Below are 12,652 nucleotides of genomic sequence, written 5' to 3' on the forward strand. Positions count from 1 at the left end.
GTGCATTTAAAGGGCATCTGTCACATCCCAGGATTTTTAATAATATGTTTAATTATCCCTTCAATTAACAAATATGTATTTGTGAGGTGCAAAAAATAAAATGAAATTCACATTTCTATATCTTGTAACTGGGTGCTTCCATCTTAGCTCCCTGTCAATCATTGTTATAAGCTCCACCCTTTACACCTGGCAGTCAGTATAGAGAGCGCCACCTCCATCTTAGCTCCCTGTCAGTCATTGTTATAAGCTCCGCCCTTTACACCTGGCAGTCAGTATAGAGAGAGCCGCCTCCATCTTAGCTCCCTGTCAATCATTGTTATAAGCTCCGCCCTTTACATCTGGCAGTCAGTACAGAGAGAGCCGCCTCCATCTTAGCTCCCTGTCAATCACTGTTATAAGCTCCACCCTTTACACCTGGCAGTCAGTATAGAGAGAGCCGCCTCCATCTTAGCACCCTGTCAATCATTGTTATAAGCTCCGCCCATTACACCTGGCAGTCAGTATAGAGAGAGCCGCCTCCATCTTAGCACCCTGTAAATCATTGTTATAAGCTCCGCCCTTTACACCTGGCAGTCAGTATAGAGAGAGCCACCTCCATCTTAGCACCCTGTCAGTCATTGTTATAAGCTCCGCCCTTTACACCTGGCAGTCAGTACAGAGAGAGCCGCCTCCATCTTAGCTCCCTGTCAATCATTGTTATAAGCTCCACCCTTTACACATGGCAGTCAGTATAGAGAGAGCCACCTCCTTCTTAGCTCCCTGTCAGTCATTGTTTTAAGCTCCGCCCTTTACATCTGGCAGTCAGTACAGAGAGAGCCGCCTCCATCTTAGCTCCCTGTCAATCACTGTTATAAGCTCCACCCTTTACACCTGGCAGTCAGTATAGAGAGAGCCGCCTCCATCTTAGCACCCTGTAAATCATTGTTATAAGCTCCGCCCTTTACACCTGGCAGTCAGCATAGAGACAGCCGCCTCCATCTTAGCTCCCTGTCAATCATTGTTATAAGCTCCGCCCTTTACACCTGGCAGTCAGCATAGAGAGAGCCACCTCCATCTTAGCTCCCTGTCAATCATTGTTATAAGCTCCGCCCTTTACACCTGGCAGTCAGTATAGAGAGAGCCACCTCCATCTTAGCTCCCTGTCAATCATTGTTATACGCTCCGCCCTTTACACCTGGCAGTCAGTATAGAGAGAGCCACCTCCATCTTAGCTCCCTGTCAATCATTGTTATAAGCTCCGCCCTTTACACCTGGCAGTCAGTATAGAGAGAGCCACCTCCATCTTAGCTCCCTGTTAATCATTGTTATAAGATCTGCCCTTTACACCTGGCAGTCAGCATAGAGAGAGCCGCCTCCATCTTAGCACCCTGTCAGTCATTGTTATAAGCTCCGCCCTTTACACCTGGCAGTCAGTACAGAGAGAGCCGCCTCTATCTTAGCTCCCTGTCAATCATTGTTATAAGCTCCACCCTTTACACCTGGCAGTCAGTATAGAGAGAGCCGCCTCCATCTTAGCTCCCTGTCAATCATTGTTTTAAGCTCCGCCCTTTACATCTGGCAGTCAGTACAGAGAGAGCCGCCTCCATCTTAGCTCCCTGTCAATCACTGTTATAAGCTCCACCCTTTACACCTGGCAGTCAGTATAGAGAGAGCCACCTCCATCTTAGCTCCCTGTCAATCATTGTTATAAGCTCCGCCCTTTACACCTGGCAGTCAGTATAGAGAGAGCCACCTCCATCTTAGCTTCCTGTCAGTCATTGTTATAAGCTCCGCCCTTTACACCTGGCAGTCAGTATAGAGAGAGCCACCTCCATCTTAGCTCCCTGTCAGTCATTGTTATAAGCTCCGCCCTTTACACCTGACAGTCAGCATAGAGAGAGCCACCTCCATCTTAGCTCCCTGTCAATCATTGTTATAAGCTCCGCCCTTTACACCTGGCAGTCAGTATAGAGAGAGCCGCCTCGATCTTAGCTCCCTGTCAATCATTGTTATAAGCTCCGCCATTTACACCTGGCAGTCAGTATAGAGAGAGCCGCCTCGTTCTTAGCTCCCTGTCAATCATTGTTATAAGCTCCGCCCTTTACACCTGGCAGTCAGTATAGAGAGAGCCACCTCCATCTTAGCTCCCTGTCAGTCATTGTTATAAGCTCCGCCCTTTACACCTGACAGTCAGCATAGAGAGAGCCACCTCCATCTTAGCTCCCTGTCAATCATTGTTATAAGCTCCGCCCTTTACACCTGGCAGTCAGTATAGAGAGAGCCGCCTCGATCTTAGCTCCCTGTCAATCATTGTTATAAGCTCCGCCATTTACACCTGGCAGTCAGTATAGAGAGAGCCACCTCCATCTTAGCTCCCTGTCAATCATTGTTATAAGCTCCGCCCTTTACACCTGGCAGTCACTATAGAGAGAGCGACCTCCATCTTAGCTCCCTTGTCAATCATTGTTATAAGCCCCGCCCTTTACACCTGGCAGTCAGTATAGAGAGAGCCACCTCCATCTTAGCTCCCTGTCAGTCATTGTTATAAGCTCCGCCCTTTACACCTGACAGTCAGCATAGAGAGAGCCACCTCCATCTTAGCTCCCTGTCAATCATTGTTATAAGCTCCGCCCTTTACACCTGGCAGTCAGTATAGAGAGAGCCGCCTCGATCTTAGCTCCCTGTCAATCATTGTTATAAGCTCCGCCATTTACACCTGGCAGTCAGTATAGAGAGAGCCGCCTCGTTCTTAGCTCCCTGTCAATCATTGTTATAAGCTCCGCCCTTTACACCTGGCAGTCAGTATAGAGAGAGCTTACAGAGAAGGGGAGAAATTATACAATGTATCTATTTCTCCTCCTTATTTGCAATGTGTGCCCTGGCTGTGCCTTGTCTGAACTAGATTAAAAGGTTAAAGATTTTCTAAATTTTAATAGAAATTTAGATAAATATAAATGTAAGAAAATACAGCATCACGTGAAAAAGGTTAAAACATGTTATAGGTGATTTTTAAATGTCTTTTTCAAAGTCGTAAGTTCCAGCGAAGTGAAACTTTTCCATTAACCCGTTAAAGACTGAGGCAACTATCCACATTCTGAACCAAAAGAAAACCTGGAATTTGAGCTATAGGTTTCTTCCACCGTAATTTAAGGGTTTCTCTTCAAGTGCTCCCATACATATTATATCATTTTTTAAAAGACAGGAAGGACTTGTATCTAACATCCTATAAGTATACCTAACTCAACAGATGGAACAATGGGAAAATTCATGGAACAAAAGGAAAAATGTAAAGAAGAAAAACATCTCTTATCCGTTACTTACACTAACTAACCGTATGCCTACACTAATCTTACCCTTACCCTACACCAGGGGTAGGCAACCTTTCAGCAGTATTGTGCCAAAACAAGACCTTGACGTCCCTTGGCGTGCCGTTCCTGTTTTTTTAAATCGAGGTGTGTGCGGTGCTATATACTGATTGCATTAATTATGGGTGCTACAGTTGCTTTGTAGCGTTGTATTTGTGTGTATGTGGCTGTTCTATATGTTAATGAGTAGTTTGTGGTATTGTGTTTCATACCTACAAATGTGGGCTGTGTATGGGAGCTGCTTGTAGAATTGTATGGATGATATGTCACATTGTGTGCTTGGTGGTTTGTGTATGTGTGGGACTGATTGTGTTATTGCATCTGAGAAGCTGGTTGTGGTGTTGTATGTATGTATGTGGATTGTCTGTGATGTTGGTGTTTGTGGGGACTCTATGTGGACTGTTTGTATTACTTCTTCTCCAGCTCTGTGTATATCTAGCAGTGTGGTTTGCTTCCCTGGGGTCCCGTGTGGACTGGGTAGGCCAGACACAGGTCACGGACAGGAGATGTGATAGCTGCTGTGGGTTGCTCTACTCCAGTGTGGATTCCATTTCACAAGTGCTGGGAGGATGTTTTCTGAGATAACCTCCTCTAAGTGCTGAAGATTGCCCCTCACCACCTGCAATCACTGCCCCATTTGCACTAGCAGATCTATGAGATCGCACTGGGACTCATAATAGGCCAAAGTCTGTTTGGCTCTGGCAGCCTTGAGTGCGTGCAAAACCACCTGGAGTGCCATGCGTGGCACACGTGCCATAGGTTGCTGACCCCTGCCCTACACTATATTTAACTCTTAAAAAGCATTACCCTATACCCTACAGCTAACTCTACCCCAACAATAAGTGTAACCGTACTCTATTCTAACCCTACCACTATCTCCAACCTTACAGGAACACTATAGGTTCAGGAATCCAAACATGTTTTCCTGGCCAATCCATGGCAGCATTACGATAGGGTTAGCTCCACCCAGTTGGCTGTACTACCAGACCGGATCTCCAGTCTTTTCTCCTGTCCTGTTGGCTGTGGACTTGGTTTCAGGTAAGTTGCATTACCTTTTTTGGATTTGGACTTGGACTTGGTTTTCCTCTTCTTACCCAGGAGGGTTTAGCCGTACTCTTTGGAAAGTACATAAGGATTCTCCTGATCAGACCACTGGGTAGCGGTAAAACCTATCCGATGTAAGCTATAGTGGTAAATATATGCCTTGTATCCTTACTGTTTGAAGGTGTCCTCAAGTAATTTGAAAATGCCGTATGTATATGTATGTATTTCTGGTGTTTGGAAGGAGAACCTCCTTAAAATATGGTACTCGAGGAGAAACATATTTGCTATGATCCTGGTGGTAGCACTGTTTTTATGGAACATGTTCTCATGAATTTTCAACCTAATTCTAAGCCCACACTGGCCCTTGTTTTTAACAGGATATGTGGCAGTGAATTCCATCAGGCTTAATTACAGAGACTATCCACACTGGGCCTTGTGTTAACAAGATGTGTGACAAGTGATTCCAATCAGGCCTTAATTCCAAGAGAGTCCACTCCTGGCCTTGTCTGTAACAAGAAAGATGACTGTGTTTCCCAGCACAGAGAAAATCCACCTTGGTCCTTGCTTTTTCAAGATGTGTAGGTATGGTGTCCATCGAAGGCAACAGTTGCCATTACTCACCCTGGCTTCTCAACGCACCTAAGGCACAACTTCTTAGAATAAGACGCAACTGTACTGATATCGCTATGTTTCACAAACAAGCACAAAAAATTATGACTTCTCAGATAAGGGTTATGATAAACAGCTACTTGATAACGCTTATGATGAGATAAGTCTTAGAGAAAGAGAATCTCTTTTAAAATACAAAGTGAAACCTACCACCTCCGCGGACAGTGAATTGGCCTTTATTTGCGATTTCAACATACAGAGTAAACAAGTTAAAAAAGTAATCCATAAACATTGGCCTATCCTTAAAAATGACGAGATACTAAATACTCTCCTACCGGAACAACCTAAAATTATTTATAGGGGAGTATCCAATCTAAGAAATAGTCTTTCCAACAATAATTCGACTAGAGCTAAAGAAGTTTTAAACCCCTTTAATGAGTCCAAAGGTTTTTATGGCTGTGGGATTTGCGGGGCCTGCAGGAACACCAACAACCCTAAAAGAGTAATTAGGGAATTTGCAGATCCCAATGATTCCAATAAGAACTATAAAATAAAGGACATCATTACCTGTCATACCAAAAAAGTAATTTACATGCTGACGTGCCCATGGGGCCTCCTATACATTGGGCGGACCATACGCCCTCTGCAGGTGAGAATACAGGAACATGTCAGAAATGTAAAAAATGGATTTGTAAAGCACAATGTATCACTTCATTTCAAGAACTTACATAATAGTGATCCAAAAGGTATACAATTTAAGGGCATTCAGAAAGTAGTTACAGACTGGAGAGGTGATGATCTGGTGAGGAAAATGGGTAAGGCTGAGATGAAGTGGATATTTGAATTGGACACTCTACACCCTAGAGGTCTTAATCATGATTTTGAACTTTGTCATTTTTTATAAGTTTTTTTCCCTTTCCTTTTCATCTCAGCCTTCACATGGTCCTCACTATGATGAAATATACAGCTTGCAATTCAACTTATCTGTACATTTTGGTGATAATTAAATTGATATTGTACCCCTTTAAGACAATAATACCACTGAGGATCTATGTATACATGTAATAATTTGTATATATAGTTAATAGAACAGGCTACTCCATATGGATGATACATGCCTGTAATTTATATTTATATTTCAGTAACAACCAACTGGCTGTGTATCCCTTTAAGACAGCAATGTCATTGGAAATGTACTTATGTATTTAACATCTTATACATAAGATAGAAATGACAATTTATTTACACAGCTAAATATAGGCTGTTATAGTCCTTTAACCCCTTAAGGACCAAACTTCTGGAATAAAAGGGAATCGTGACATGTCACACATGTCATGTGTCCTTAAGGGGTTAAGACAACAATGTCACTGGAAATTTACTTATGTATTTAACATCCCATACATAATATCGAAATGACAATATATCTACACAGCTTAACATAGGCTGTTGCTTAATAAAATGGATTAACCTTATCTCTTTTTAGGTATACACTCATTGGTCTTATTGTCTTATTTACACACTTATGGAACCAAGATGTCAAACTGATTCCCCTTTTTCCCTTTTCTTTTATGTTTGTACATACTGTATTTTGCATACTAATGCTATGAGAACGAGCTCGATGCTTGCCAATGATCAAAATGGCGGCTACGATCGAAACGGAAGTGACGTTGCGGCAAGGGCGATACGTCACTTCCGGAATTACGAGAATTCACAACAGCTGATCGGAATACCCCTTGCCATATTTGGCTATCCGGAAGACAGTAGGAACCAATAGAAAGGACTCTCTGGGTATTTAAACAGCAGGAAGACACGAGCAGGATACCGATTGAAAAAGCCTTTGCATAAGGCGAAACGCGTCTCGGAAGAGGACTCATTTCTACACCATTATTTTATGGGAACTTTTTTATTTATATTTTATGTAAGTGTTTTACAATAAATATGTTTTTTTATATTTGAGCCTACGACCTGCATCTACTTTCCTGCTATAAAGAAGAGTAGTGCCCTCTTAAAGGCACACCATCTATCACACTGAGAGCCCAGTTTGGATTGGCTCTCTTAAAGGTGAGCAAGCATTTGTATGTGTTCTGGCACCATTCTGAGTTGAGGATAATACACTAGGACTTTGGTCCATTGTCCCCTTTTTTCTCCCTTTCTTTGAGGATCGCCATAAAGCCATTGAAGAAGCTTGGTGTTTGCTTTAAAATACCCCTGCGCTTATGATTTGAGCCTATCTTTTTCAGGCTCTGTACCATGTGAGTGTGTTACAACATAATTCTTCTCTCTATGAATAACAAGTCCTTATATACTACACCATTGTTTCCATTATATTTTATTTCCTCTAGATTCTCTCATATTACATATCCCTTAATAAAAGGGTGAGTTTATTCAATCTATTAGCGCTCCACTGGGTCTTGTCTGTTGTGACCTTCCTACTTTCATCACCCCACTGTTCTCCATGGTGTCCAGCAGGACTTAACTCAGAGAATGTCTTTAATGGCCCTGGTTATTACAAGATTGTGGGGGTAATTTCCGGCAGTCCTTAATTCAGAGAATATCAACTCTGGCCTTTTTGTCTACACTGGACCTGGTTTACAACAAGACATGTTGCAGTGATTTCCAGCCTGCCTTCACAGTGGTGGAATCCTGTTTCACTATGTATAATCTGTAGTAAATCATAACGGCCGATATGTTTTAGCTTTGGGCCTCTGAGTTCAATCTTGTGAGTTCTATTACGTATTACCTTTTCCACTGGAATGTTATGGGTTTTGTTCCTCCTGCTACTGCTCACAGAGGAGTCGAAGGTGGACTACAATGGATCCTGAAGATAGTTCTACTGTCTCCGGTAAGTCCTATATAATTTACTAATAAGAAGTTCATCTTATATCTATTCAAAATCTGCTATTATTTATAACAAAGGAATATTTAATGCAACCGGATATTTTCCAGTGCTGCTTGGTTTAAGTTGTCATACTGTTGTACAATTTATTATCTGGTATTATCCTGCCTGGTTATCCTATGTTGTGGCACAGACCGTGTTAATCTCTATATTCCAGGTTTAGGAGATCCAATGTTACCATATTTCAGATTTAATGTCCAGAGAATTTTCACATTATGTTTTGGATAGATGCAGTATCTGTTCAGACGATGTGTCTGTTTTTGCACTTATTATTTATCTACCTATTTTCATCATGTTTGATTAACTTTTTTCAATTGCGTTTTTTCAACCACTGTTTGCCGGTTACCTGATACCTGCTGGTAACTGTATCTTGTCTTACCATTCATAATGTTTTTTGAACAATCCAAGTATAAAGAGTATCCTGATATTTGCAATGCTTTGATACCTTGAACTTAGCATCGTAATAAGGTATGTCTCACGCAATTTCATTTAACTCGTTCTTATTGAATTTTCTGTTCTCAGATGTCACTATAAAGTCTTCTACCTATTACGATACTACATTACTGAATTGTTCCTGTATTTCTGTTTTCCTATAGCATCGAGTCAGTGTCTCTCTCCTTGAGAGAATGTTCTGTTTGATTTTTTTTAGGAGGTTACGTTACAGTTTCTGATCTCTGAGAAACTGGAAGAATTAGCAGCTTCCCTGACGCTGTAGTTGTTCTCAGTCTTGGTACTATTCCTGTTTAACCTGGCCTATTCACTCATGGTTGGTTTCTCTGCTATTTTATATCTAATACCTTTGTTGATTTTCCTCCTAGTTGGCAATTATAAGGATGCCAATGCTTAGTTGGGTTAGAGGTCTGATTCCCTGTTCCTCCTATCGAACACTAATTTGGGTACCTCTGCAGTTGCCTTTGACTGGGGGGGGAAGTGTTTTTTCTTACTGTACATGATAATCTAAGATTGATTCCGTAGCCTGGTTTATTTCTCCTGCTCATATATTGGTATATCTTTAGATCTGTATAATTCGATGATGTTGTCCAGGAATGGACAAGTGTTAGATTCCTGGATATTGTAAGTTGCTGATTTCATTATGATTTGGCAATCTAGAAACGGGTGGTTATAGTCATGTGATATCTATGGTATAGCCAGATGACTGTAACAGTTTTTCTGTTCTCTATTCAGATTTCACAAATCAGATACTCCAAGAAAGTGGCCAGAGTTTGCTTGTTCTTATCTGATTTTACAAATATTGGTGGGTGCTTGTTTATTTCCCTCCCATCAGATGTTGAGCTTGGGTATTACCCTATCGTAATGCTGCCATGGATTAGCCACCATACTTACCGTAATTTTCTTTTCCTGGATATATCCATGGCAGCATTGCATCCCTCCCTTCTGTATAAATTTATTTTTTAGGAGCTTGTAACTAGACTGGAGATCCGGTCTGGTAGGAGGAGTATTTATACCTTTATTTCCTGTCCTAAACAGCCAAGTGTGATGCTGCCATGGATATATCCAGGAAAAGAAAATGACAGTAAGTATGGTGACATTTTCTTTATTCTTGACCCCACAGTGTTAAAAACCTCCATTTAGGTGGTTTGCCCCCCAATTACCCCCTCTTAAACGGTAATAAACTTACTGTACCTTTATTTCAACGCTGCACAAGTCCACCGGTGCTGGCCACACCCCCGCTCCACCTCCTTGGCTGAGAGCATCAGAATTGATCATCTCAGCCAATTAAATGCTTTCCCATAGGAAAGCACTGGATTGGCTGAGATGATCAGTTCTGATGCTCTCAGCCAAGGCCTCTAGACTGTAAGCTTGTTTGAGCAGGGCCCTCATCTACCTATCGTTCCTGTGTAATTGTCTTAATTATTGTAAAATTTACCCCCTTTCATAATTCTGCTGTGGAATTAGTTGGCGTTAATACCAATAATAATAATAAAGAAGGCGTGGGCGGAGCCAAACACCCTGCTGGCCAGTCAGCATCTCCACATAGAGATGCATTGAATCAATGCATCTCTATGGGGAAATCTCAGCGTTTCCATGAAGAGCATGGAGACACTAAACTGACCCAGAAAGCACCTCTAGTGGCTGTCTGAGTGACTGGCACTGGAGGTGTCCCTAGGCAGCAATGCAAACACTGCATTTCTGCATCTCTGAAAAGGCAGTGTTTTCAAGAAAATCCCTACAGGAACATGGTATAGACACCATAACAACTACATTAAGCTGTAGGTTCTGGTGACTATAGTGTCCCTTTAGGCTTAAGGTAACCCACTGCTAATATCAATACTGGCCGTTTTCAGAATTACACTTTGTGCAATTTTGAATGAAGCCCGGTTCCCAGCCAGTTATATAGATAGCGGTGCTGGGCAGCTGGGGACAGGCTGAGAGACCCTTGAAGGTCTCCCCAAAGCTGCCTGCATCCCAGAAAAACCACGGCTGGACTCTCTGTGCAGATCTGACTTCCAGCAGAGAGCTCAGTCAGACACTCTGGGGCTGTTCTATGCCGCCCTACAGGCTTTTAAGCCCACTTAATGTATAATGGCATAGAATGCCCTAACGGCCTTTAAGGGGTTAATTGCTTCTTAACCCTTTCAATGCAGGAATGGGGGCTCAGTATTCTAAACACACACACGTTTGTAAATGCATATAAAGTATAACTTACATCTAATGGACTGCTCTTATCCATCTCGGAATCCACAGTCTTGTTTTGTTGCGGTTTGTTTTTGGAATCTTTCCCTTTACCAGTTTTGGTTGTATCGGTTTCTTCTCTGTTCACGTTGGTGGATTTGTCGGTTACTGTGTCACTCGCGTCACTCTCACTTGTTTCATTCTCCTTTACAACCTGTTTGCCACTTTGAGATTTTGCTTCACTTTTCACGTGGGTTTCAATGGATGCTTTCCCTTCATTCGCCTTGCTTAGACTCTGGCCTTTTTTTGCCTTGTTTTCATTTTCCTTATTAGGTTTTCCTTTGTTAACATTATCGGCTTGTTTCAGTTTGTCAGAGACCTTCTTTGTAGTTTCTGTGTCTCGCTCATTGCTTTGTCTTTTCTTATTCTGAGTTTCCCCTCTGGCCTGCCCTTTGGGTACATTTGTATCTGATTTAGCCTTGCCTTCAGTTTTCTCTGCTAACTCATTCTTGATGCTCCCAGTAGCTATGCAATCATTACTTTCTTCAGATTTCTGGTCAATATCTTTCTCATTGTTGGTAGATGTCTCTAGACTTCCTTCTCCTTCAGCTGACTTACCATCCTTGTCTTCTTCCGTCATCAGAACGTCGTTCTTTGATTCATCTGGCGGATGTGGTTTATCCAGGTTACCATCTGGATCTGGACAGTCACTTTGACCTGGAGGTAAAAGACCAACACTTTCAGGAGCCTGAGGTAGCTCACAGCTCCCCAACTGCTGTCCAGTCTCATTTTTATTTTCTGGAATTACAGAAATGCTTAAACTTTCCAAACTTGGGAGACTCGGAGAGGGCGGCTGACTACCTTCCGGATTATTTGTGTCCCTGTTTTTATTTTTCTTCCTACTCTTTTTCTGAAATATGAAAAAACATATCATTAAACATCAATAAAACACATGTGATCCGTCACATTGGAGTAAAAAGTATTGATGTAGTTTCACATTCTACCAAACATTTCCCTCAATACAATCCATGGAGCTTTCAAATGATCAGACTATTTCAATTAACAAACTATTGATGTATAATATATTACACACGGGCTGTGTAATAACATAATGATTACATATAACTGTCACAAGAAAAAAAAATGTGTGAGAGCTATATATATATATATATATATATATATATATATATATATAATATAAAATTCTAGAAGGTCTTATAGAGTCTCTCACTCTCTACAAGACTAACAGGACTTCATGGCATAAGGACCGACAGAAATTACAGATTTCAGCTTTATATATATATAAAAAAAAAAAATTCTATTATTTACAATTCAAGATACTATAATATGCTTATATACAACTAATAAAATAAAGTACCGTAATATTAAATGGATGACTGATAAATATAGAACCCAGAGAGATCCATGCAGAAAACATTAATACCACACAGTAAGAAACATTAATACCACACTGTGCAAATAGGGGTACAGCAGGGGAAGGTTGGCACGGAATGAGCCGTCACCCTTTCAGATGGAGCCAGCAGAAGGGTTGTAGAGGTAGTCCATTTACCGAGCATCATGGGAGATGTAGTCCACAGCATCTGCAATGGCAGTGCCTGACTAGTCTTCACCTAGATATTGCTTAAGAAGATTTGAATAGGGATTTAGATGTATGGGCTTTGCCCAAACGTGGCTTCACTGTGCAGCCAATAGAAGATAATGTATATTTGTAAAAAAAATAATACTTAAAAAGCACAGAGATGGCATGAAAGAAAAAGAAAAAAATGGGGTAGAGAGAGATTTAGCATCTAAAAAATGGTGTAAAGTCCTACAAAGTGAAATTGTATTGAAGATACACAATGTGGAGTTCAGTATGACTGTATGTACACATCAGCTAGGCAGTACGTTCCACTTACCGTTTTACTTGGTGGAGCATTTAAACTATCATCCAGAGATGCGGGCTCGCGCACGTGTACATTGGTAGCCGGCGGGCTGATCCGGGGTGCGTTGGAAGAAGGAAGAGGATCTGAAATGAGTTCTTGTGCGGACTCCATCTCCATCTCAGAAAGAGAGGGGAGGTTTGCATTTTCATCCCCTACAAGAAAAATAAATTAATAAAGGATAA

The 12,652-nt window shown here is 41.5% G+C and overlaps 1 protein-coding gene across 4 annotated transcripts in view; it reads right to left on the reverse strand.

Moving 5' to 3' along the window:
• Window positions 1–12,652, reverse strand: part of RNF213 (ring finger protein 213) — a 182,375-nt gene that overhangs the window by 133,290 nt on the left and 36,433 nt on the right. For 3 of the 4 annotated variants that reach the window (XM_063456332.1, XM_063456331.1, XM_063456330.1), the window contains exons 5-6: window positions 12,444–12,622; window positions 10,562–11,437 (exon numbers count right to left, since the gene is read on the reverse strand). In XM_063456332.1, the coding sequence (XP_063312402.1) occupies window positions 10,562–11,437; window positions 12,444–12,622 (1,055 nt within the window). The remainder of the gene's footprint in view (window positions 1–10,561; window positions 11,438–12,443; window positions 12,623–12,652) is intronic. The other variant, XM_063456333.1, reaches the window with a different exon arrangement.

The sequence above is a fragment of the Pelobates fuscus genome, chromosome 5, assembly GCF_036172605.1.
Source record: "Pelobates fuscus isolate aPelFus1 chromosome 5, aPelFus1.pri, whole genome shotgun sequence".
Classification (NCBI taxonomy): Eukaryota; Metazoa; Chordata; class Amphibia; order Anura; family Pelobatidae; genus Pelobates; species Pelobates fuscus.